General features: G+C 34.5%; 2 protein-coding genes across 5 annotated transcripts; one reads left to right on the top strand and one right to left on the bottom strand.

Annotated features, from left to right (window-relative positions):
* Positions 1 to 738: 738 nt before the first annotated feature.
* On the bottom strand, positions 739 to 12,625 carry LOC128166297 (lysosomal alpha-mannosidase-like). Of its 4 annotated transcripts, none has more exons than XM_052831386.1 (26): positions 12,599 to 12,625; positions 10,693 to 10,754; positions 10,211 to 10,313; positions 9,101 to 9,274; positions 8,605 to 8,798; positions 8,169 to 8,277; positions 7,966 to 8,063; positions 7,684 to 7,755; positions 7,153 to 7,269; positions 5,913 to 6,116; positions 5,600 to 5,675; positions 5,453 to 5,492; positions 5,275 to 5,344; positions 5,013 to 5,132; positions 4,551 to 4,797; positions 4,169 to 4,254; positions 3,807 to 4,034; positions 3,596 to 3,714; positions 3,254 to 3,361; positions 3,073 to 3,160; positions 2,704 to 2,790; positions 2,488 to 2,578; positions 1,991 to 2,136; positions 1,501 to 1,671; positions 1,199 to 1,301; positions 739 to 1,003 (listed from the first exon to the last, which is right to left on the bottom strand). In XM_052831386.1, the coding sequence occupies exons 3-26, from the start codon at positions 10,287 to 10,289 to the stop codon at positions 873 to 875; spliced, it is 2,958 nt and encodes a 985-aa protein (XP_052687346.1). In that variant the 5' UTR covers positions 10,290 to 10,313; positions 10,693 to 10,754; positions 12,599 to 12,625; the 3' UTR covers positions 739 to 872. The 4 variants fall into 4 exon arrangements, with proteins under 4 accessions (XP_052687346.1, XP_052687343.1, XP_052687344.1 ...); XM_052831384.1 differs by lacking the exon at positions 12,599 to 12,625 and adding an exon at positions 12,482 to 12,573 and having other exon boundaries at positions 740 to 1,003; XM_052831385.1 differs by lacking the exon at positions 12,599 to 12,625 and adding an exon at positions 12,459 to 12,477 and having other exon boundaries at positions 740 to 1,003.
* Positions 12,626 to 12,861: 236 nt separating this feature from the next.
* LOC128166298 (lysosomal alpha-mannosidase-like) lies at positions 12,862 to 25,824 on the top strand. The gene is made up of 26 exons (XM_052831387.1): positions 12,862 to 12,996; positions 13,115 to 13,217; positions 13,491 to 13,664; positions 14,697 to 14,890; positions 15,917 to 16,025; positions 16,140 to 16,237; positions 16,442 to 16,513; positions 16,679 to 16,795; positions 17,068 to 17,271; positions 17,544 to 17,616; positions 18,036 to 18,075; positions 18,178 to 18,247; positions 18,399 to 18,518; positions 18,814 to 18,930; positions 19,347 to 19,476; positions 19,580 to 19,647; positions 19,892 to 20,119; positions 20,353 to 20,471; positions 20,694 to 20,795; positions 20,931 to 21,018; positions 21,269 to 21,349; positions 21,706 to 21,796; positions 22,653 to 22,798; positions 23,016 to 23,189; positions 23,368 to 23,479; positions 23,608 to 25,824. The coding sequence occupies exons 1-26, from the start codon at positions 12,889 to 12,891 to the stop codon at positions 23,703 to 23,705; spliced, it is 3,036 nt and encodes a 1,011-aa protein (XP_052687347.1). The 5' UTR covers positions 12,862 to 12,888; the 3' UTR covers positions 23,706 to 25,824.
* The last annotated feature ends 774 nt before the right edge of the window (positions 25,825 to 26,598 follow it).

Raw genomic sequence — 26,598 nt, 5'->3', positions numbered from 1 at the left:
CAAAGTGATGACAAACATTCTTGGCAGATACAGACCGTCATATCAACTGAAAACAGCAAAGAAATCAAAGGCAAAACAGATCCTAGGAATAAGAATCGATAAGAAGCAGAAGCAATTAATAAAGAATAATCAGACATTTAATCTCTAATTAAATCAATGAAAAAATAGGACACAAAGAAGAGAAAGTGTGTTGGAAAAGAGAAGACACTGATATTAATACTATCCTGAATACTGATAATTAATTTTCCCCTCAGTTTTGATACGTTTATTTTCTTCTTAAGAGATAATAATTCTTTAATAAAAAATTCTGTTTTTAACTGGTCTTTGTGATGACACACCCGTTTCTAAAATTAACATTGAAAATTTCACGATGAAATCCGCTTTTCTGTGAAATTCCGCAGTGGTCCTAAATTCTCACAGGCCAAAATTAAATTTACCACCCAAAGATATTCCACTGACTGAAAATTTAAATTCGATAAGAATCAATTTAGAAGACGAATAAAATTTGAAATCATTTAAAAATTTGATATTTGGTATTTTAAAAATTCTTCAGGGGGCATATTCAAGAGTTGTAATAAGGAAACATAAATGTTGCAAATTCTCTAGATATATTTTTACAAATTCCATAGACAGATAGAGCAAATGCGGAAATAGCATAAAAGATTAGCAAGGCCCAATGAATTAAATTTTACAAAGTTTTAATGTATTTACATATGATTAAGTGTGTACACTTTTTGAATATCATACATAAACAATAAACAAAAGTAAAAAATATACTTGGAATATCGACTACATTTCAAGAGACTGATTCACTATGGATACAAGACTACTGGTACATTTCTTTCTAGTTCTCTAATGATTACAATGTTAATTTATTGCAGTGTGTTGAGGGTGGCCACAAATGTTCGGATCTGCATCGGCTGTAGAGTGATAGTTGTAGGGGGGTCCGAGTAAGGAATTGCTGTCCTCAGTAGCTCCTCTTTGCTGAGGGATTCCTCGGAATCTGATATTCAAATAAAACCACAGTCTTTATAAATAATACATTTAGTATAAATAATCAGGAATATCCTCAACTATCAGAATATTCTACATTTTAAAATCCCATTTCACACATCTGCAAGCATAGGTAAGAATTAATTATATTTATGAGAGTAAACGGATGTAATTTTTTTCCCTTATGACTTCCACTTGTATTTACCTGGTATGTACCCCCAGGGTAATCTATTCAGTTCTGACAAAGGAAGGTTGGCTCCAAGAGTTAATTCCCTCATTGCTTCAATCTTAAATGTGGTAAAATCAGTCTGAAAAAATATAACATCAAAAGTAACAAAAGGTAGTATGGTTTAACAATTCAATTTTTTTTATGTGTGGTACATTCCCTAAATTTCTTGTAAAAAAACACTATAAAATGCCAACAATCTTCCAAACCTCCACAATAAAATCAGTGATAAAAATTTCCTCCAAATTAATTTAAAACAAAGGAGTTCAAGTAGACCTAACCAGATTGACAGTAGCTGGCTGTGATAGTACTGGATCCTCATCTTTTTCATAGATGTGTTCAAATCGGAGGAGAATCTGTGAGACTTCAACAGGCATGATGCTTGGTGAGACCCACTGCTCCAGGGTAAGCATGTGGACATTGGCAGGCAGGGGCTTCTTCAGAGCCGACCACTGTGAATGTAAAATGAAATTCAATTCAATAATGTCCACAATGTCCACTTCCCTACAGCCAAAACATGGCACCATATGGGTTGGGGTCTGAAAAGCACACTTTAAGGTACAAGAGCATCACAAGAACCACAAAAATTACCACAATGATCATTTATAAACATTTTGTATGATAATTCATATATCACACTAGACAAAAAGATTCACAGAAAGCACGTTGTGCTGAAAAAAGTAATGAGACGGAAAATGTATGCAAGTCTGATGTTCCTTAATTCACATTAATAATCTTAGGCAGTAGATGCAATGAATTATCACAATGTACCTGGGTATTATACTTGACCATTGCCTGTTCTGGAGTCATCGTTAGGGGAGAAAATGACACAGAGGGAGCCATGTACATCCTTAAGGCGAGGCTTCTATGTAGGGCAGGGGAATCCTTAATGGTATCCAGAAGAGCCAGCTGCTTTCCTATTTTGAAAAATTGTGAATGTTATGAGGAAATTAAACTTCTTACATATCAAAAAATTTTAAGTTGGGGTAAAATGCAAACAACTTCAGCTTCAATTCAATAAATATGAACCCTAATTCTTTTGTATCATACTTGCAGTTGAACCTCTCAAACCTCCACACTCCCTTCCAAATACAGATCAAATGCATATTGTCAATAATAATAATAATGTATACATTGTATGTGCTCGTTGTATGGAATCTGATGTATTATCTCATTATATCCCCTAACACATCTGGAACCAAATTCATGGCATTAATACAGTGACACCTATGATGTCACACAAAGCAGACATGAAGAAGTTGCCTTGCCTCTAACAACAAGTCCCTGTCCATCTGCTCCCGTCTCATTCAGAGGTTCTCCTACACCAAAATGGTCGTCGTACAGCAACCGCCTGTGGACCTACAGCAAAAATATGGTGCATTTACAATGTGAAACATTTAACTTTATGTAACTTATAGGTACTTTATTGGAACAGTTTTTAGATGTATTTGTGGGCTGTCCATTTATTTTTCTGAGGTACACACCAGAAGCTCCATGGTGCCAGATTCCAGACTGCCACCTCCCTCTGATCGGTCGGTTAACACGGTCAACTGCTGGTTCTTGGCTTTATCCTGTAACAAGTGGAGTACATTTAATACCGTAAGATGTTATTCAAAATCAAACACTTAACCAGATGATACTCTAGTAAGGGTTGTTAGAATTTCCTCAATTTCTACAAAATGAATGCTGTTCTTAAATAAATGCAAGGAAAAAAATCTTTCTGATGATTTTATACACTATCATGTACTAGTGTATACAGACACATGTACTTCAAATTTGATGACATTACTGTAAGCATTCTACAATTTCTGACTGTGAGTTGTTCACTACAGGTTGGAGATGTTTGACCTGACCTGAATGTAGATGCGGCTGTTGACAGGGAAGTAGTTACCAGCCACATGCTCCGTATTATTAAAACTCCAGGTGTTTCTATGGTCTCTCCTGCGGTCAATTAATCTCAGTGTTTAAACCAGTTCATGTTTTGATAAATTGAAATATAAAATCATGATATTTTTATTGTCAAAAGCCTGCTACCTTCTCTCTAGGATTTCCCGTCCGTTAGCGTCCGTGTAGAACAGATCTCCCGACTTCACTGTCTGCTGAGTGTCATACAGAGTTATGTACTCCTTGCCAATCTTGTCTCTGCAAATTCAGAATTTCCATACATACAGGGTCATCAAAGTTTGGGCTATTAACTGCAGTAATTATTAGCTAGGTAAGCTCTTAGTAGTAGAATACTTCACTCAGTTTCTGAGTTTGTTTCCATGCCTATCAACAATACATGTATTTTCTTCACTACCGTAATTACAAGGCATATAGAATGATATAATTTACATGCATGTCAGAAGCATTAAACTCATTTTAAAAAGTTATTACTTGATATTGATGGGTCCCACTGTCCACTCAAACTCTACATAGGGCTTGTTGTTGTACAGTCTGATCACCTGGGAAGCCTCATCTCCAAATATCATGTGTGCCTCTTGTACAAGTTCTCCCTAAAAAGTTCAGTATATCTTAGCACAATATTAATATAAATACATTACAAATTCTGATCTGCCAAAATGTCAAAATGCCTGTAACATCTCACAGTCAGAATGTAGGACTTGAGTTGCATTTCCTTGTCTGGAACTCTTTGTCTCTCTCCCTTAGTTCTCAGTGCGTATGCACCGGAAGCCTGAAACTCTCCCTTGCTGCAGTTCCCTCCATAAGCCTCATACCACCAGATACCCTGGTTCACAGGAAGGTCGATTTTCTTCTTTTTGTTATTGATTCCAAGCGTATTTCCATTGATGTTATCCAAGAGTACCAAATATTCCTAAAATATGCAAAAAAGATAGTTGTAAGTGCTGAATCAGATATGCACATCTATTAAATTTTAAAGTAAATGAAACTGAGGTGTTTCAGTTTGTCTTATCCTTTTTGGCATTCAAATGTTATTTGAAGTCTTACATCATTCTGTATGTACAAGGGTATATCTGCCTTGCCACTTGATACAGGAACAATCTTACTAGTCTTTGATGTTGCTTCATCTGAATCTACAAAAACAACATAATCCTATTTAATAATGGAAAATCTTTCGACAATAATATAAAACTGAAATACATGTACTGGAAATCCTGCTTCTTGACAAAAAGCATAATAAATGATTGACATCAATAAAATTCATCAACTTTTCATATTTTTAGACAAAAACTTATACACGACTAATAGGAAGTGTCAACCAATGAATCACACTGGTACCAATGTTAGCAAGCAAAACAACACATTTCCTACATTTGTTTAAACTACCGGTACTCTCCCAACACTTTAATTCATCTCAATAAAAACTCACTCTTAGTTTCCATCACAAAGTATGTACTGTATCCCAAGGGAGGTAACTCTACTTGGAAGAAGAGCTCACTCTGGGCAATGGATCCGTTTCTCTCGGGTATTTTCTTGGTTTCATCAGAGACGGGTACCAGCTGAGCTGTCACATTCGCTCCTGTTGGATCCACCACTCTATACATGCTGGCAAGCACTGGGATTCTGACATAGTCTGTCACTGCATGTCCAAGCGGATTGTATATGGTCACCATAAACTGAAACAATGGTTGATCCATATTAAGAAAACTAGACAAATCTGTGAGCATTAAACTTGGTGATAAACTAAAAATTTTATGCTCCAATTCAAATCTCCTGGCTATTTTTCATATGCATATATTACTTGATATAAAGTACCACATTGAATAACCCCCCTCCCCCCCCCCCCCCCCTCCCCGAAAAAAAAAATAAAACCAAATAAAAACCTTCTTACCTGTTTGTTGTGTTCAGTGAATTCACAATAGCTGATGTTTGTCAGTGGACAGTAGACCTGACTAGGAGCTTTCTCTGATCCTTTTGGCAACAACTTCTCAAAGGCTGCATTTGTCACTTTCTGAAATCAAATTAAATGTTCATGCAATATAGGTACAAGTAATACCGGTATGTTAAACAGAAAATTATATACAGTATAATGATTTAAAAAAAAATCATACTTTTTTCAATACATGTCCAGGTTACCAGTATTTTGTACCAACCTGACATTTCTCTGCTCCTGCAGCTAACCTCTGAGCATAGTCATTGGCAACATGTTGCTTCTCTGTCCCTCTACAAAAGTTGTTCCCAAAATCACTTCACAAAATATACAAAGTATACATGTACGACATTTAATTAAATTATTTCATCTTCAGTGAGATTTTATTTGGTAAGCCTTACGAGACTCCATCATGATGCTGAACAACACCCAAAGCTTCCTCTGAAAGATGAACCAAACATGATTAAGTTTACAACCAACCATCATTTGGTTTTAAATAATAAACATACAAGTTGTTTAAAGTTTATTGTGTTAGAAGCTTGGCTTACTATACAAGCGTAGGTCCTCTGTGACGTTGACACCCTGGCGCATGAGGTTGGCAAGAACATCCAGTTGTTTACAGACCTATACACAGAAAAAGACCATCAACAAGTGTATACATGTATTGTACATGTACTTGTATAACAAACATAATAGGTTAAACAACTTTTTGGGGAAAGGCGTCAAAACATACAGTAAACAATTTAAAATCACAGCTTAAACAAACAGTGTATTTCATATTTTAATTGCACATAAACAAAACTTTTAAATATATATTTTGATTTGGATATTTTTACAAAATGCACAAGTTGAAAGCAGTACCTGTAGGAAGTTGTTACTTTTCCGAGCATAACCCTTCAGTGCAGCTCTGCTGGAGAAGTATCCTGACCAGAAAGTGTTTTCCCGGCTGGCATAGGGAAAGAAGTCATCCTTGGTAGAATTCCACACCTGGTTCAGGTGATTGACATTGAACAGGTAACAGGATGGGGTTGAATACAACAGGTTGATGTTGCTGCCATTGCTCTGCTGCAGATGCAAAAATATGGATGATTCTAAGAGTGGTTAAAGCAGGAAATGCATTAGCATACAAATGTTTATTTACTATGAATATGTAAAATGACAATATTGAAGAATTAATCTCTCTTTTCTGAGTTTGAAGGAAAGTAAATGGAGATCCCTCCAAACTCCTCATCTTTTCTCCAGACTGACAATCAACTTTCTCTAACCTGTGCAAAAATCTGATCACTACTTTACAGATAAAAGATCAATAAAACATGGATATTCATTTTCAGCCTCCAAAGTATAAACAGAATCAAGAACAAGATATATTGAACTGAAAACTGAACTTTATTTATTTCACAACGATTGATAAGCAAGTTCTACAACTTATATTAATATCTCTCGTTGGCACGGATGTTAGCGCGAGGGGGTCATTGGTGTGGGAAGAAGCCGGAGTACCCGGAGAGAACCCACGTGTCCAAGCGGGCGACCGCCATACCCTATCACATACAACCACTGTCGATCACGGGTATCGAACTCGGGTCGCAGCGGTGACAAGCGAGTGCGTTATCCATTACGCTACTTGGACACCTAAGATATATTGTACGGTACATTATAATATTAGAGTCACTAATTAATTCTAATCTAAAAACAATACCTACAGAAAAAATAAATCAATTGGACCTGGTGAACACTGAGGGCATCTGCTGGAAGTATGTGTTGCCATAACTTACCTGTTGGTTAGCATTTGATCTACCGTACTTGTCCAGGTACTTGTACCAGGTATGTCATAGCACCTTACCTGTTGGTTGACATATTTGATCAGCTTGTCCAGGTTCTTGTACCAGTATGTGTTATAGTACCTTACCTGTTGGTTGACATGTATAGGTATCTGTAGTCTGTACCAAGTATGTGTCATAGTACCTTACCTGTTGGTTGACATATCTGATCTACATGTCCAGGTACCTGTACTAGGTATGTGTCATAGTACCTTACCTGTTGGTTGACATATTTGATCAGCTTGTTCAGTTACCTGTACCAGGTATAAGTCATAGTACCTTACCTGTTGGTTGACATATTTGATCAGCTTGTCCAGATTCTTGTACCAGGTGTGGGCGTTCTGGTACTGGAAGTCACTGCCCATGGTCATCATGATGTTGTTGGAGTGGAAGTGCTGGGCCTATACAAAGGGGTCAAAGAACAAGATATAACACCCTAACATTTTCTCAGTACCTGAGACGGCTAAGACAAATTTCAAGATCTGATGTGGGTTTAGGGAAAACCAATCACATGACAAAATGTTGTTGAAAGTTGAAATTTTTATGTTTGAATACACCTTTACAAGTACATTGTACATGAAAAATGCATGCTTTTTGTCATGTTATTTTGAATCTATAATATTTGAATTTTTCATAAAAATAAATTTTCATTATAAGATAACTTATAATGATCGATAATAATATTTAGACTTAATTTGGAAAGGATTTTGGAAAATTTTCAGATTTATATTGTAAAACTGAAAAATTTATGATGGAAACATTGCAAAATGTAACAAATACAACCAATCTACCAGCACATTTGGACTTGGACCTACCTGATCATTGACAATTTTGATGAAATCTTGAACTCTACTCTGAATGTTGACATCATGCATTCTTTCATCATCCTGTTATAGATTTATTAGAACTGATTAGAAATGAGTGGATGTTTAGTCATTTACAAAATGAACTATCCAAATAATTAGGGCAAAACAAAAGTTTTGCCAAAAAAACGCAAATCTATGAGGAGCCACAAAATTCAATTATCTCCGGAATACAAGATATTTACAGACTCAAAGTTATATCAGTGTAAATTAATTCTGAGTTTGCTATATTACCATGATTGGTTCATCATTACAGGACTCGTCGAAACAGAATCCAGGTGGGGGAACATAGTGGTTGTACAAGACCCCAGTAAACAGTTCTGATGCCTCACCTAAACATACAGATCTACAAATCTTCATTCCACTGTCAATATGTCACAATTTTTAAGGAGACAACAAATCTTCTGAAATCAAGGTAGAAGTAGTTAGCAACATGCCTAGGTTTTTGGGGCTCCCTCTCCACACAAACTCCATGTTGTTTTGTTTAAGTCTGTTGTCTTTGTCCTGGTAATCCAGACGACCAAAGAAAAGTCCGTCAAACCCAAACTGTACAAAAAATTAGTCAAAGCAATACAATTCACTTCCATCTGTAAAACTTAATTTGTTTTTGCATATATATTAAAACTAAAAACATTATTACCACATCTGTTCAAATATTATATGCAGATCTAGATTTATTTTCATTTTATAGCAGAAAATTATCATCTGGGCAAATACTTTCCTTATTTAATTGTTCTGTTTGTGAAAAAATTATTTCATCTATATACTATTGCATGTATCTACTCATTAAAAATCTCATTACAAACTGTGCTGACCTATATTTTATGGGGCAGGTTAAAGAAGTTGAAATCCCATCAAATTCAATTTTCATACCTGAGCAAACATGGACGCCTGTTCCCGGGAGTGACCGAATGGATCTATCTGCCAGCCAACCCTGGGGCGCCCACAGGCTCCGAACTCTTGCTCAAGGAAGGAGAAGCCCAGGGTATGCTGGTCTATCATGGCATTGTAGTGGGTACTGGCCTCATCATTCATACACCACCCTCCCAACACAAACTCAAGACGGCCTGAAAGCCATCATTTTATGGACATAATTTATTAGACACGAAAAGAATATGTTTCTGATAATTTCTACACATTAAAAGCAATTTGGTTTTAACATTGTTGCAAAAAAACACAGCTACTTCACAAATTAACAGACTTTTTACAGTAGAATTTGTGTGAATATGTTTCGGACATTCTTAATAGATTTGAACCTAATTGTTTTTCCTGATGGTGCAAAAAAAACCAATTTGAATGATTTTTTTCCAAACCAATGGACTTTTTACAGCAAATTTGCTGGTACGAGTACATGTTAAATCCACCTTACCTTCATTAACTAGTTTTCTGACATTTTCCTTCATTATGTTGTCCTGCTCTCTCCACCATCGGGCAAAGAAGGCCATCTCCACGTAGATGAAGCGTTTGGTGGGATCACTCAGCAGTTCCGGGATCACCGAGTCCAGGATGTACTGAACACCCGCATGTTGAATGTCATTCCTCGCTACAGAAGTCAACATTACAATTCATGGTGGCTCAAATTTACATTTGGATATACCCCTCACCAATAAATTTACAGATCATTCTTTAAAGGGGCATGGTCACGATTTTATTCCAAAATTATTTTTTCGATTTTAATGTTTACAATGCTTCAGTAAGGCATTTTTAATAGGCAACCAAAATTTGAGTGTAATTTGATGATTTATAAACGAGTTACAGAGCTTGCAATTCTTCCCTATATGTAAACAAAGCGTTTGTTTACATTTTGAATGTTGAAGTGAAAATTCAAGTTTTAGACCTAAAATGAATGTATTAATCATTAGGAACCGTTTATTTATGCTTAAAATAAATAATAAGATAGACAAACTAGCTTGAAAAAGATTTTTTACCGATATATTTGACCTATGTAAACAAAAACAGGGCACGAGCCTTGTTTACATGACGAAGAATTGTGAGCCCTGTATCTTGCTTAAAACTCAACGACTGGCACCAAAATTTCATTTGATCATTAGAAATGTATTGCTTAAGCATTGAAAATAATAAAAACAGGAAAATAAAATTTGACCAAAATCGTGACATGCCCCTTTAAGACTTATAAAACATACTCTAAATTCATTATTCAATAAATTAATATCCACAAAATTAAATTCCCACAACTTGTTCAGAAATTAAAATCCACAAAAACTGCCCCCATGAACATAAAATTTAGGATAATATTGTATCATCTATTCACAATTTCTTAATGTAAAAAATAAATAAATAAACATCACTATACAAAGAGTAAATAAAACATGGTTATAGCCTTAAGCCAGAGAAGATGGATTTTGATATAGAGATGGATATTATGTACTGGCTTTTATATGTAATTAATTTCATTTAATGATTTTGCACATAATTTTCCCTTGATTGGTAGCTAAAACCAAACATAAAAGTAACTTACAGCCATAGAAGTACTGGTCGACTGTCTTGAGCCACCCTACATCGTCGTGTGTGTGCGGGACAAGATGGACGTTCAGCATGGTGGGTGAAGTTGCCGGGCAACTCTGTAAGGTCAAACCAGTGTAACTTGTATACACATACTGCACAGTTTAATTTAAACGAAAGTCAAAAACTTAAGTATTTTCATTAATCATTATTTGCTCAAATATCAATAATACAGCAATAAGGGAATAACAATAAGATCACAAAATACTGCAGTTTATTCTAAAATTTGTGATTATCAAAAATATATGCATATGCAATATATTGTGTTACAATAATTTAATGAGCTATACACAATGCATTGCAATTTAGGGAGTTAAAATAGCATTTAAAAAGAAAAAAAATGAAAAGAGAATGTCAATACTTCGATCAGCCTTCACTGGCTTTCCATGATATAATAGACAGTCACATAATTTATACACATATATAAAATATACTTACTCTGTAACCACACTGTGGCTCTGGTGGTGCAAACTCCACCACATTCGGCCGAGCGTGCACATCTGCAAAAAACAAACAAATGACAGCAGACACAACAATACTCGGCCACCCTGCCATCATTGCACTATAGAGCATTCTGCCTCTGTGCAATGGTTATCAGGTGAAGTTGTTCTTGTTATCTCATTTGTAAGTACAGGTATACCTATATTGTAAATAAATACACCAGATTTCTTTTATCTTCATCAACAATTCAAACAAATGGACTTTGACATATCACCAGATTAATAAAGATCCAGGCATATACATAAAACACACTGGATTAATTGTTAGACACAATTAAAGTCTATTTATAGGCCACTGGTACGTATGTTGGCTTAGCAAGTCAAAAATATACATGTACACATGTACAGTCAAACTTCGTTATCTCGAACTAGATGGGAGTGTTTAAAAACTTCGAGATATCTGAGAGTATTCGAGATATCGAGATTAAAATACTTAAAAAATAAGTAGTTGGGGCTTACAAATCACTTCAACATATCCATTGTATTTGAGATATCAGTGTTCGAGATTTCGAAGTTCAACTGTATATAATTCATTTAATTTGTATTTTGTGTAGAAATGCAAACCATGATAACAGTCACTATGTCATGCCAAATTTACGAAAATAAGGTAATCATTATAAGTTTCACAGCTAGTCTTTAATAAACCAGGTTTGATGGCTGTAAACTATAATTTACAGACAGATTGAAAACTATTAAAATCAAAGATATTAATCTATATTTCACATCTGTAAACCATAGTTAACACGATCATTCAATGTTTCAGAAGTGTAACTAAAACTATCATAATTACACTGAAAACAACCAGTTGCAATTGCAAAACATACTAGTATATCTGATAAATATAGCTTACAATTTGTGAAATGATTAATGTCCAGCTGTTAATTAACTATAGATAATGAACGTAAATGATAGCTTAAAGATGTGAATCTATGCTTGTCAGCAGATTGTCAGCAAAATCTATTATATTGTTAACTAAGAGATAAACTTAGATTATCTTACAATTAACCCTTTTGCAGATGAAAACTATATCTAAGTTATATATCATTAAGTTAACTTTAGTTTGCAGTTTGTAAACTATAGTTAGGCCTACAAAAAAAAAAATTGTGTGTTTTAAGGGTAACCCGACCTAACCTACAAAAATCCCCCGATCCTACCATTTTTAGATGTCTATTTTTATCCAATTGTGATTTTGATATTATTTCTATTAAAAAAACCATTATTAAATATGACACCAACAAACATTCTTAGGATTTGTGCAGAAAATAATATGATAAAATAAAAAAGATTCCCTACCTATACCTAACCTAATTTTTTCATCAGTGTTACATACCCTAAACACAATTTTTTTAATAGGCCATAATTAATTAAAGTCAATATAGTTAACATAGTCAATAAACCTAATTTATCAACTGTGAAACTATGTTTAGCTTATTTTTGTGAAATTGGCGAGCTATAGAAAACTTGTGCTTAAAATTTTTTTAATGCACAATAACATGATTATGAATTTTTTGCTGTATATATGGCCAGCACGGCCAAATACATTCAGTAATATTCTCATACATTCTTTATAATCACCTTAAAACGTTATGATAATCTCATTGAAAAACTTGCAATTCACATATCCTATTTTTTTTAAAATCATGGTCATTGGCATTGTCCAATATCAAGGACAGTGTGAATCAACTATAGGGTAAATAGGCCTACCATGTGTATATCATTATGCATACATTTCAATTTTTGGTCTCGACTTTTATTCCCTCTTCATCAAACTATAGACACTTGATGCAAGTTATCATGAAAAGTTTTTCTTCATGAATAACTTCTGCTAATTAAAAATATTGTACTTTTGCGCAGCAGCCAGCAGTCGTCCGGCGAAGCCTAATCCGAAAGTGGAGCATCCTATCAAAAGAAATAGGGCAAATCAAGTTTACTTTCATTTTCGGTCTCTTTAATAAACTCTCTTGTGATCTAACTGTAAGATTTTTATAGGCGTGCAAATAAATATGGTTACTACAATGTAAAAATAAAGCAAGGTACATTGGGGATTTTGAATAAAATATTAACAATTACGTAAACCTTTTTAGCCTTAACACCCCTATGAAGATGAACTCGTCTTGTATACATATTCGCAAAAATGAACAAGCTTAGAGTAAACAAGGGTTTTGCGATGGAGATATTAAGTGTCCTGTGTATTGTCATTTTAATAACTGGATGTCAAGCTGCAGGAAAATGTGGTTATGAGGTTTGCGTCACACGTTTAAGATAGATTTCTGATTGTTTAAATTTAAATTCTAATGATTCTCAAATGATGTCAAATTAAAAGCCGCCCCTTGTCACATGTGGGTGTATTTTGATTACAGAGTTGCAACCCTGTAAAAGATGGAATGATAAACGTTCATCTGGTGCCACACACTCATGACGATGTCGGCTGGTTAAAAACAGTGGACCAGTATTACTATGGAGGTAACACTTGATTATTTTCTCTTTATAGCTAGCCTATAGTACTGCATGTATCCAATCCTTTTCTGTTGGTATTTTACCTTCCTGAATCTATATATTGTTAACTAATAATCAGCATGTTTATGTTTCCAAAACATTGACTTTTTAAAAAAAAAAAATAATGAATTATGTAATTCCTATCATTTGAGCAAATGAAAAGCAATGGCAATCAAGCTTATGCAGTGTGAATTTAATTTGACACAGTACTGTTTATATATACTGCTATTAACATTTCAGACAAGAACCACATACAGAATGCAGGCGTTCAGTACATCCTGGACTCCGTCATTCAGCAGCTCTTGGCCGACAAGAACAAGCGCTTCATCTACGTGGAAGTCGCCTTCTTTGCTCGCTGGTGGCGACAGCAGCATGACAGCATGAGGCATGCAGTGAAGGGGCTGGTCAACCAAGGTATGGATTTTGGTCATATTTTGTTGAGGTCTATTTTGATATAATTCAATCGGATTGCATGGGCACAAGTTCTAAAAACTTTTTGAATTAGCCCTCTCATGAATGAAGGTACCGGTAGAGTGCTAAAAAGAATCATTAATGAATATCATACATGAATTACTTGTAAACTTTATAGATTCAAATGTTATTCACAATTCATTAAGCATCAGTGCTCTTGATTTAACATGTATGAAATTCACAGAAACATCACTTATTACTTATTATTTGCATTTGTATGAATTAAATTTGAAGAAAAAGCATATTTTCCATAAAAGGATCAAACTGATATACCAGTACATGTATGTGTATTTAAGGAAGTATTATAAAATGCGCAATTATTGAAAAGTTACCAGAGTGGATGATTCAGCTATTTAATAGTTTGTGAGTCCTTGAACTTGACGGGAGTCAAGTTTGTTTTTCTGATTTTGGAAGCACTAACATGGGACACTGTCCTATTGGAGACTAATCTCCTCAAGGGGGATGATAATATGATATGACAATGCATCAGTAGTTGTTTGGTAGTGAAAAAAATTTACAGTAGTTCCTCCAGTTAGAATAATATTTACATACTTACAGATTAAAGTGGAAGTAAAATCATTGACTCAATCTACTGACTCAGTGCAGATTCATTATATAACGTTCATAAAGAATTCCTAACTTACACCATTGCATATAGTGACTGCAATTAAATCAAACATGAGGAAAAAATATCGTGTAAAATTGCAAGAAGCATCCTCTATGGGTTTTAAAATCTTGCTTATATTTTTCCGACAATTGAAAACTACAATTGGAATTACAACAAGAGTTTAATGCTGTTTCATTTATGTTCTCGTGAATATTTATACAAAATCACAAAAAAAACAAGATTATGTGAACAAAATAAGAATCTACAGTATTTAAGTATTTAAGAATTGTTAAAAGAATGCTGCTTTTAGTTTTAATTTGAATTTTGCAGTGATCGAAATTTTCATGCAATTCTTTTGATTTAAACAGGTCGCCTGGAGTTTATTCTGGGAGGCTGGTCCATGGACGATGAAGCAACAACACATTACAATGCAATCATCGATGAGCATTCTCTGGGGTTGGAGTTTCTGCGACAGAACTTTGGAGACTGTGGCAGACCCCGAGTGGCCTGGCAGATTGATCCATTCGGCCATTCCAGGGAACAGGCATCCTTGTTTGCACATGTGAGTCATGAGTGAAATTTATATTATCCACTTAAAAAACAATTACAAATATCATTTGCATGTGGCTTGCAAATGTTCAAAGTAAACCACTTGATTTGATTGTATGATTTTTCTCATACTCTGTATCAATATATTTATTATGCCCCCCTTCGAAGAAGGGAGGGCATATTGCTTTGCTGCTGTCTGTCGGTCTGTCGGTCGGTCGGTCCACCAACAGTTTCCGTTCATTTTCTTTGCAGAGGATGAACATATTGAAATAGATTAGATATACAGGTTTATCATGATAATATCTAGGTCAAGTTTGATATTGGGTACGATCAAGCAATTTTCGACAGAGTTGTGGCCCTTGGACGAAGAAAAATTCCAGTTATTTGCAGTTTCCACTCATCCTTTTCGCAGAGGATGAACATATTGGAATGAAATTTAGTATACATGTTTATCATGATAATATCTAAGTCAAGTTTGATATTGTGTACGATCAAGCAATTTCGACAGAGTTGTGGCCCTTGGATGTAGAAAAATTCCAGTTATTTGCAGTTTCCCCTCATTTTCTTCGCAGAGGATGAACATATTGAAATGAAATTTGGTATACATGTTTATCATGATAATATCTAAGTCAAGTTTGATATTGGGTACGATCGAGCAATTTTCAACGAGAGTTTTGGCTCTTGGACATTGAAAAATTCCAGTTATTTGCAGTTTCCACTCATTTTCTTTATAGAGGGTGCACGTATTGGTATGAAATTTGGTATACAGATTTATCTAAATAATATCTAGGTCAAGTTTGATTTTGGGAATGATAAAGCAATTTTCGACGGAGTTATACCCCTTGGACGTAGAAAAATTCCAGTCATTTGCAGTTTACGTTCATTTTCTTTGTGGATGTTTCCAAGGGAGGGGGGCATAAGTGTTTCACAAACATCTCTTGTTGTTGTATGTTTCATACTGCTTGACATGTATTCATCTTCCCTTCAAATTTTATTTGTTTCAATAGAAGATTAATTATCTCTTGATTGAAATTTGTAGATGGGATATGATGGCCTATTCTTTGGACGTGTGGATTATCAGGACAAATTCAACAGAGCGATCACAAAATCCATGGAAATGGTATGGCAGGGCAGCCCCAATAATTTAGGTAAGGATGATAAAGAAAAAATATTCTTGATTATGCAACAGTGTCACATTTAAAATATTGGCTAGTCCAATAAAAATGTTATTGTCCCCTTTGATTGTCCCCCTCCTGTTTCAGGTCCCAGTAGTGACCTGTTCTCTGGAGTGCTCTATCATGGCTACAACCCTCCCCCAGGATTCTGTTGGGACACTCTATGCACTGATGACCCCATTATGGTGAGTGTTTTTCTATCTTTACAAGTAGTCATGACCAAGTCTCGTTTTTCTCAGGATCTCAATTAATAATGCAAAATGCAAGATTGTTTGAAGAGTTTTCATGCACTTTTATAAATACATTGGATGGTTTTTCGTTTTGAATAAGAAATGAGACATGAAATTTTTCCTAAGAAATGAAAGGTTGACCTTGTACTGTTTACATAGGATGACGAGGACATGGAGGGGTATAATGCTGATCAGAAGACCCAGGATTTCCTGAGTTACACCAAATACCAGGTAAAACAATTTTATTCTGCATGATGCTACTATTAAGGTAAAAATGAAAAAAGAGACAGTATTAAAAGTATTAAAAGTTAAGGAAAATAACAACTGCCTCAACTTGTCTTCTAGGTTGATCAATACCCAGAAAAATTATTAATGGTATGTTTGATCTTTTTACAGTCCATGGCTTATGCTACTGACCACCTGATGATGACCATGGGCAGTGATTTCAATTACCAGAACGCACACATGTGGTTCAAGAATATGGATAAACTGATCAGCCTTGTGAATGCACAGGTATTTTCATTATGAATGGATTCTATTATATTGAAGAGCATTGTTTAGTTCAACTTTTATAAAGATATTGATATTCAGTTGTTCACTGACTGTGATTTATAAACTATATAAAGATTTTAGAGAATATTCAAAAAGTGACCCAAGATTTCTTACATATAAACTCTGTGATTACTGAATTTAGCATTACTCTGGGATATTGGGGTTAGATGGGCAAAACTACTATTGCAGTAGGCATGTAAAAATTGAACATATTTGATATTTATTATAAACAGCAAAAGAATGGCAGCAAGGTGAACTTATTGTACTCCACGCCCAGCTGTTACCTGTTTCAGCTGAATCGGGCCAACAAAACCTGGCCGACCAAGAGTGACGACTTCTTCCCCTACGCTCACCTCCCCCATGCCTACTGGTCAGGGTTTTACACCAGTCGCCCCACCCTCAAGGGCTACGTCAGACAAACCAACAACTTTCTTCAGGTATATATAGAGAGAAATCATCTTCAACAAACTTTTGGATGAATCAATTATTTTTTATTGAGTTCTTTTTAACTCAAATCAGTTTCTTTTATATTGAGGTATTTTGTTACCTCTTGCACAAAAAATTGATACGGTGAATAGTTGCCCTCTTCTTTTTATTTATGGGTAGATTATGTGCATAATATGTATCCTATTCTTTGATAACCTGTGTAAATTGTGCTTAGCACATTAGTTAAACAAGTACATTACCACCCAGACTCTCTGTCCTGTAGGTCTGTAAACAGTTGGATGCCCTCGCCAAGTTAGAGGATTCTGACAACAGTACACTGAACATCCAGGTCCTAAGTAAGCTATTGGAAATCACCATATGTGAATTAATTAAGCTGCTTTTATAGACTGTTTTTAAAGTAATAATAATCTGTGTCTTCTTGCATCTAATTGAACCCTAACTTTGCTTGTATAACCCTATATTAGTAATATGCAAACAATAAGAATTACTGTACTTTTATACAATCATATGTTAGTTGATTGGCTGGCACAATATGTGTAGATCAAATTTAATGAATTTTACTTCACGTGTTTAAGTCATTTTAGCATTGAATTTAAAACTTATCGTCTAATGAAATATCAAACTTAATTAAAGTAATCAAATATACATAAAAGTTCATGTACTTATATGCACACTATAGCTATATGTATATAAGTTTTAATGCATGAAAAAAACATATAAATTAATGACATTGGAGTTACATTTTTGCTTACAGAGGAAGCAATGGGGGTTGCACAGCACCATGATGCAGTTTCGTGAGTAAAACTACATGTATAGATCTATATATGGCTGCGGTAAAGAATAATTTGACTGGTTCATTACAATGACATTCTCTATATTTGATATTACTGTTACAGAGGAACAGAAAAACAAGCTGTAGCCTATGACTACGCAATGAGGCTCTCAAGGGGGAATTATGAATGTCAGGTACTGAAAATGAGAATGTGTATTTAAAGTAGACATTTGTTGCAGATATATGTATCTAATTTGGAATCAAAATTTGAATTACCAGTAGACTGACATTTTACAGGGAATTTTGTTGTCTTATGTTATGATTTTTTTTTTTTTTTTGGTCCAGAAAGTTGTCAATGATGCCTACAAGAAACTGTTTCCCAAACAGAAAGAGGTGCCACCAAATCAGATGTTTTGTAATCTGTTGAACATCAGCATGTGTCAGGCTACAGAGAACAACAAACAGGTGCGGACAATGGAGGGGGCAGATTTATGAAGGAAAATAATAATTTTATACAAAGAAATTTGGAAAATAAAACCCCTAAATCAAATTATCATTTAAAAATCATTATGATTACAAACATTGATCATTTTGAAAAGCGAAGCATGTAAGTGCCATATTTTTAATATCAGAATCTGAACATTACACACTTAGAATATACATGTACATGTACATACAAAAACCCATCTATTCATAGAGCAAGTCATTCATTACATCTATATTACAACATTACACTTTATTTTGTGCTTTTTCCCCTCAGTTTACTATGACAGTGTACAATCCCCTGGGTAGAGCCGTGAGCCACTGGGTGAGACTCCCTGTCATTGGGAAATCCTATGTCATCACAGATCCCAATGGCAAGAGTGTGCCATCTCAGGTCAGTATGAGATCTCGGTTCATGTAATGTATACTGAAACATTAAGTATATGTAAATATAGGACAGAATGTAAACTGGTATGCACAGAACTGTGAATTTTTTTATCACAAGGCAAATTTTAATTACTGGTATAAACTGTACATGCATGACTATCTTATTTTATTTTCACTTTTGATTAAATAACATGTATAAATACAGGATGACAAAAGAATCAGGCAATTTGGTCATACATTCTCTGTTTAAGGATGTTCATGTCAGTTAGGTAGAAAGCCAAAGTAAAAAATATAACAAAAATATTCCCTTGGCAACTAATGTCATGTCAACATCAAGCGCTATTTGGAAAATGCTAATTTTCAAGAGTAAAAGGTGAATTTTCTCACTTTTGAATCTAAGATTGAAAAAACCTTTGCGTTCAGGTCTTGCCCATAAGCAATGTGACAAAGAATATTCCGGAGAGAAAGGGGTCGCTGGCTGAGAACGAGCTTGTCTTCCAAGTCGCATTACCTCCCCTTGGCTTCAGCACTTTCTTCATCAAAATGTCCCAACGTACGTATTTTAGGCATTTCAGTTTCTTTTCTATGTACCGGTACTTGTATGTGTCATATATTAGGATCTGATTTTGAAAGCACTTTTGTGTGTTTATTTTTAGAATCAATCAAGAAACAGAGGTCTGTAGTTGGCCAGATTGATAAGGCAGACATATCAATCAAAAATCAGGTACTGTAAAAATCCAAAATTTGAATGTTTAGTGAGAAGTGTGAATAATGATGTGATATCTGTTAATTTGTCCAGTTCATGAAACTTTGGCTGCATTTGTTATAAAAAATTCTGGGTTTGTTCCTGAGTGTACCAAATACATTGTAATGTATTATATTTATCGGAATTTGAAATAGATGACATATGACTTTTGAATTTTGAAAAGTGCTCTTAAGATAATCTTTTGGATGGAATATTCTTGTAGCATTTATCTCTGATGTTTGATGGAAACACTGGAATGCTGAAATCCATGAAAAACTTGAATTCCGGAGCCTCCATTCCACTACAGCAGACATTCCAGTACTACATCGGACACCCGGGAAATTCCAGTGTAAAACGGTTCCAAGCCTCCGGGGCCTACGTGTTCAGACCTCTCACATCAGCCTCTCTAGATTTCCAGCCAACTCTAAAGAAAAAAACTCTCTATGTGCAGGTACTGTTCTCTCTAACTGTACAAATACGTCTAGTTTTATTCTAGACTTAAATATTTATTTAGTTTTTTAGTTAACAACTGTTACCGGCAGTAGAGTGAAGGATAAAGTGGTACACACACTGTTTAACAGGCAAATCATTTTAAGTGAAGTTTTTGTGTAAGATAAGATTAATTTTGATGTAGAATTCTCTTTAATCCTAGAATCATCAATATTTTCTTATTTTTTATCCCAGGGTCAGCTGGTACAGGAGATCTGGCAGCAGTTCTCTCCCTGGGTGTCCCAGGTGGTCCGACTGTATGACCAGGCCAAGTACGCTGAACTCGAGTGGACAGTGGGACCTATCCCTGTCAGGTCAGTACATCAATTCAATCTAAATCACTGTATGATGGAATTTATCTTTCATATTGAAGTTATCTCCCTTGTAGCATGGATAAATGTACATGTATTTTAGATTGTGCCCACAGATATTCAAATCATTCATTGTAGATAAATTTAGTTTTTCAAGATGAAGTTGTTGCCTTTGAATCATTATTTGATTCTTCTTATCAAGTTTCTTATTTATTTATTTTTCAGTGATGGTAAGGGGAAAGAAGTAATTACAAAGTACAGCACGGGACTTCAGACCAATGGAGTCTTCTACACTGATGCCAATGGCAGGGAGATTCTCAAAAGAGTGTAAGAGTGACAAAATGACTGAAATTTGAAAGCATTCATTAATTTCTATTCGAATTTTTGAATATTAATAAACTGTACATTTCAATTTGTTTGATGGTTTAAAATATTTAAGCATACTAACTTTTACACTTTCAGACGTAACCACAGGGCCACATGGGAGTTAAAGACCTCGGAACCTGTGGCTGCTAACTACTACCCAATCAACAGCAGGGTCTATATCAATGTATGTTTTAATGTGTGCACATTACAAATAATCCATGAGTTTTGTTCATGACAATGTTCGACTTAGTTTTGTTGATTAACAATTCAGTTCCGTCATAGCCCAAAAAGCTTGGATTTTTTGTTAATACCTTAAAATTTCATAATACATGTTTGTGGTGGGGCTCAATATATTCTTTACAAAATTTTTCGTGGGGGTTAAGGGGTGTATGGGGCTATACAGATGTGTAGTAATCTGTGTCCATTTCTGACAGGATAACAAAACCCAGTTTACAGTGATGACGGACAGAAGTCAGGGAGGAAGCAGTTTACAGGACGGCAACATTGAAGTCATGGTAAAAAAAAATTATTTTCGTTATTAAGAGATGAAAATCAAGCATTTATATACACAAGAAACATGACAGAGGTGGGGTTTTAAACATAAAGAATCTGTAAATAATTAAGTCACAAAACATAAGGATAATTTCACATTTAAACTGTGCAATTTCTGCAATTTTCTCAAGCTTAATAAGCAGAAAACACTTAATTTCAACTATTTTTTAATAGGAAAATATATCTGCCGCCATTGTCCACAATGAAATTCACATTTTAACTTTGCTGTGTGATTCCACAAAATATATTATATTAATTTCGCTATAGCCTACTGGTGATGGCTGTAGATAAAAATAATTTGTTATTTTTACATTATTAGCTCCATCGCCGCCTGTTGTATGATGACAATCTGGGTGTGGGAGAAGCTTTGAATGAGACAGGTGCTGATGGGAAAGGCCTCATAGCCAGAGGTGGGGTTTTCTTTTATAATTCACCTCTTTATATGTTCATAATGGTGGTAAAGAACGTAATACATTTCTTTATTTATCTTTAATGATTGTAAAAAGACAGTGCATGAACCAAAATGTGGTATGGGTGTTTTTTTTTTAGTTTATTTGATTTGTTTTGTTTTTTTTAGCTCACCTGAGCTGAAAGCTCAAGTGAGCTATTCTGATCACATTTTGTCCGTTGTCCGTCTGTCTGTCCGTCCGTCCGTCTGTAAACTTTTTACATTTTGAACTTCTTCTCTAAAACCGCTTATCCAATTTCAACCAAATTTGGCACAAAGCATCCTTTTGGGATGGCGAATATAAATTGAAGAAATAAAAGTCCGATCTGTATTCAAAGCGGAGAAAACCTTGAAGCTGTAGAAAAAGGGGGGTGCATTTTTAAAAATCTTCTTCTCAAGAACTACTGAGTTCAATTCAACGTAGTTTAGCATAAATTATCCTTATGGGAAGGAAAATATAAATTGCAAAAATTAAGGTCTAATTCTGTTTCAAATCTGAGTTATTACGAAAATAATGATAAAGGAAAGGCGTGTTTCAGCTTCGGCATCCGGTAAAATGGGTAGGCAAGACTTGGCCTGGGCAAAACAAAAGATTGGCAGTTATTAATCTGCCAATCTCATTAAAATTTCAGGAAATTTGATGGACCAGTAATATTTGTATTCGCTGTGAATATTGCCGCAAAATATTTGGAATTGACGATTGCCGATCTGCCCCGGCTTTTATTTTGCTTAGAATATATATGTAATCACCCCAACAATTTACTCCAAAAATTGATTTTCATTGAAGGGGAGTAATGAGTTTTCAATCCTATTTTCAGGCAAGCATTACCTGTTATTGGACACTGTACAGAATTCCGGGGCCCTGCACAGGGAGATGGGTCTCCGCCTTTACATGGCCCCCTCTCTGTCGTTCACCAATTCACAGATGAAACAGCAGGAGTGGAGCCAAAAGTTCTATTCTAATGTAAGACACCCAGGCACATGTATTCGACAGTAAAGCATTTTGTGAAAATCTTTATGCTGATATTCTGGAGAATTTTATTCTGCCTCTGTAGTTTACTAGAAAGTAAAGCATTACAGATTTTGTTAATTCTTAAAAAAAATTATTTAAAAAAAAGCATATGATGGAGTTAGAGGGGGGTAATGAATTTACAATATGAATTATAAACTGGTCATTTCAGTGGTCAGGACTGAAGAGCCCTCTGCCAGATAATGTGCACATGCTGACCTTGGAACAATGGGGTGGACCTACAATCCGTCCCAGTGCAACCCAACCATTCCTTGTCCGCTTTGAACATATTTATGAGAAGGGAGAGAATTCTGCTTTGTCTAAACCAGTCAAATTTCTGGCAAAGGTAACAAGAATTGTCAAAATCATTTTTCTTACAACATGAAATGAACAACTCTGCATGTTCACACTTTTGGTAAAGTATCAATTTATAAACTTAATTTAAGAAAATTAAGATGCAACAAGTAACAAATTTTGGGTATACCAGATGTGCTTTAAGACTTACATGTAAATTTTCCTTCCAGGATTTATTTGTTCCATTCAGTATAAAAACCATGGAAGAGTTAACATTGGGGGCCAATCTACCATTAGCTGATCTGAAAAGATTGCAGTGGAAAACAAAAGACTATACCACAGGTAAACATTTTCCTCTTTGTATGTACATGTACTTCTTAAACTAGTATATGTTCCAGTTGATGTATTTTGAGCAGAATTAGCAAGGTCAACCATAGATAAAAGGTGACATGTATAATCTCTCTTTACAGATTCAGAGGCAGTGAGACGACAGATTCAGGCGGCTGATAACTTCACTGTGATCCTGAATCCAATGGATATCCGAACATTCCAAGTCACCCTCACCTAAACCAGACTTGTCCAAGTCAACAAGACTTGTCCAAGTCAACCAGACTTATCCGTGTCCTTAAAACTTTTCTTATATCTAATGTTGTCTCTTTGAAGCAGTGTTACTTCACGTTATATTTTCTTTTAGTTGTATGAGATTTTTAAAAATGTGTCGGGAAATCGAAAATCTTTAAGTCAAGTGCTTGAAATATGTATTATGGTACTGAAAAAAAAGATAACCATGCACAAGTGTATAGATATTTTTCCGTGATTTATAGTACTGCCTACTGCCACTTGTTGCTTTAAAAGTGCTGTGTCTACCAATGTTATTTGTGTTTATAGTCTTATTTTTTTTTTATAGTGATAATAAAATGTTGAGTAAGGTATTCTTGTACATGTATATAAAACACTTCACAATGATGAGCTATTGAAGGTTAATAGAAATGAATGTATTATTGAACTGTTTATGTTTATTTAATTTACTGGTATGTGAATTTACAATATCGTAATGCCTTGAATTGTACATTCCAATTTGTTATATGATATGCTATTGAATGGAGAGAGTTTTTGAAACCATCACTTTTAATAGCTTAACTTGGTGTTATGTTACTGGTATTCAAGAATATTAACCAACTTTGAGAGAAATATTTTCATTGTACATGTCTTTGTGATACAATTGGTGCAAACTTCTACATGTGAACATAAATGCTTCATATATAGGCGTGGAGAAGCTTCTGTGAGGAAAATTTGTTGATCACAAATCATTTTGACACAATGAACCATATAGTTTAGTTCAATTACGGTAATGCTTATGTAGCTTCGTGTACATTAATTCACTGCGGTGCCAAATAAACGAGATTATGATATGTTGATAGAACTTAATTGGGTAGCAGTGAATATGTATTACATTTTATTTGTCTGTCCATATACTTATTACCAATAATCTCTTATAAAGTCTGTCCATACTTATTACTGATAATCTCTTATACAGGATCTGAACAACTTTATTTAATTGTAATATGATGAATTTTATTCATTTGGATATCAAGAATTCTCTTACAGATCTGTACCCTTTATATAAAAAAAATAGGTAGAAGGATTTATATTTTTTTCCTCAAATTACATAGCAACAGGATTGATTTATTCTTAAATTATATTGTTTATATTTATTGCTATGCAATGCATGAACCATTAATGAATGAAATTACCCTGCAACAATTATCATCAGCAATACATGTATATTAATTAAAGGGGCATGGTCACGATTTTGGTCAAATTCTATATTTCTGTTTTTATTATTTACCCTACAGTGCTTTAGGAATGTATTTCTAATGATCAAATGAAATTTGAGAGTCAGTCGTAGAGTTATAAGCAAAATGCAGGAATCACAATTCTTTGTCATGTAAACAAGGCTCGTGCCCTGTTTTTGTTTATATAGGTTCAATGTACTTGTTAAACATCTTTTTCAAGCTGATTTTTTTTAATCTTATTCATTTTAAGCATAATTCATCAGTTTCTAACGTTAAACACATTCATTTTAGGTATAAAACTGCAATTTTTACTTCAACATTCAAAATGTAAACAAAATCTTTGTTTATAACAAAGAATTGTAAAGCTCTATAACTCACTTATAACTCAACAAATGACACTCAAATTTTGATTGCTTATTTAAAATGCCTTACTGAAACATTGTAAACATTAAGAAAATAATTTTTGACCAGAATCGTGACCACGCTCCATAAGTCATTCATGTGAAGAATCAAACAGAAAAATACAATAATGAACTGAATTGTGATTCAATTATCTACTGGTTGTGTTTTTGGATAAAGTTTGCATGTTAAAAATGTTGTTTACTAATTCTCATCCATGCTGTAGCCTTAATAATTGAGGAAACATTACAAAATGTATATTAATAAAATGACAATTTTGTTAGCTTTCAAAAACCATTATGATAATTTATTTTCACATCTAATGAAAAAAGTACTTTCTGGTGTTCAAATTCAGTCTAGTATGTAATTATGCCTAATACATGTAAATGTGCAAGGTTTTTAGATATGACATTGGTGAAAATTGAGCATGGTGATTCAGTGTATAAAAATACAAATAAAAGTAAAAATAAATAAAAATAAAACCACCATTAACCTTTATTTTTTATGATTGTTTTAAGCAAAAGTGTTTGTTAACAGTGCTGAATTGTAGATCTCCATCATATGTGTACACTTTTTAGCTCACCTGAGCTGAAAGCTCAATTGAGCTTTTCTGATCACTTTTTGTCTGTTGTCTGTCTCTCTGTCTGTCTGTAAACTTTTCACATTCTCAACATCTTCTCCAGAACTACTGGGCCATTTTCAACCATACTTGGAACAAAGCAATCTTAGGCAAAGGAGATTTAAGTTGTGAAAATTAAGGATATGAACAAAGGGAGAAAAATAGGAATTATTGAAATTTGTTGAGACATTTTCAAAAATCTTCTTTATAACCATTTGGCCAGGAAAGGTGATACTTATGTGAAAACATCCTCAACTAGTGTAGATTCAAAGTTGTGAAAATCATGACCCCTGGGGTAGGGTGGGGCCACACTGGGGGGGGGGGGGGGGGTCGAATTTTTACATTGGAATATATACAGAGTAACCTTCAAAAATCTTCTTTGAAACTAATCAGCCAGGAAAGCTGTATCTTGTGTGGGAAAATTCTCAGGTAGAGTAGATTCAAGTTTGTTCAAATCATGATCATTGGAGGTATGGTGGGTTGAATTTTTTATATACGATTATATAGAGAAAAGTATTTAAAAATCTTCTCAAAAACCAATTGGCCAGAAAAGCTGAAACTTGTGTGAAAGCATCCCCAGGTAGGGACTGGGTAGATTCAAGTTTGTTGGGGGTAGGATTCCTAACCAAGAAAGGAGAAGGTAAGGG

The sequence above is a fragment of the Crassostrea angulata genome, chromosome 10 (assembly GCF_025612915.1).
Source record: "Crassostrea angulata isolate pt1a10 chromosome 10, ASM2561291v2, whole genome shotgun sequence".
Lineage (NCBI taxonomy): Eukaryota > Metazoa > Mollusca > Bivalvia > Ostreida > Ostreidae > Magallana > Magallana angulata.
This window is presented reverse-complemented; position numbering and strand designations above follow the sequence as displayed.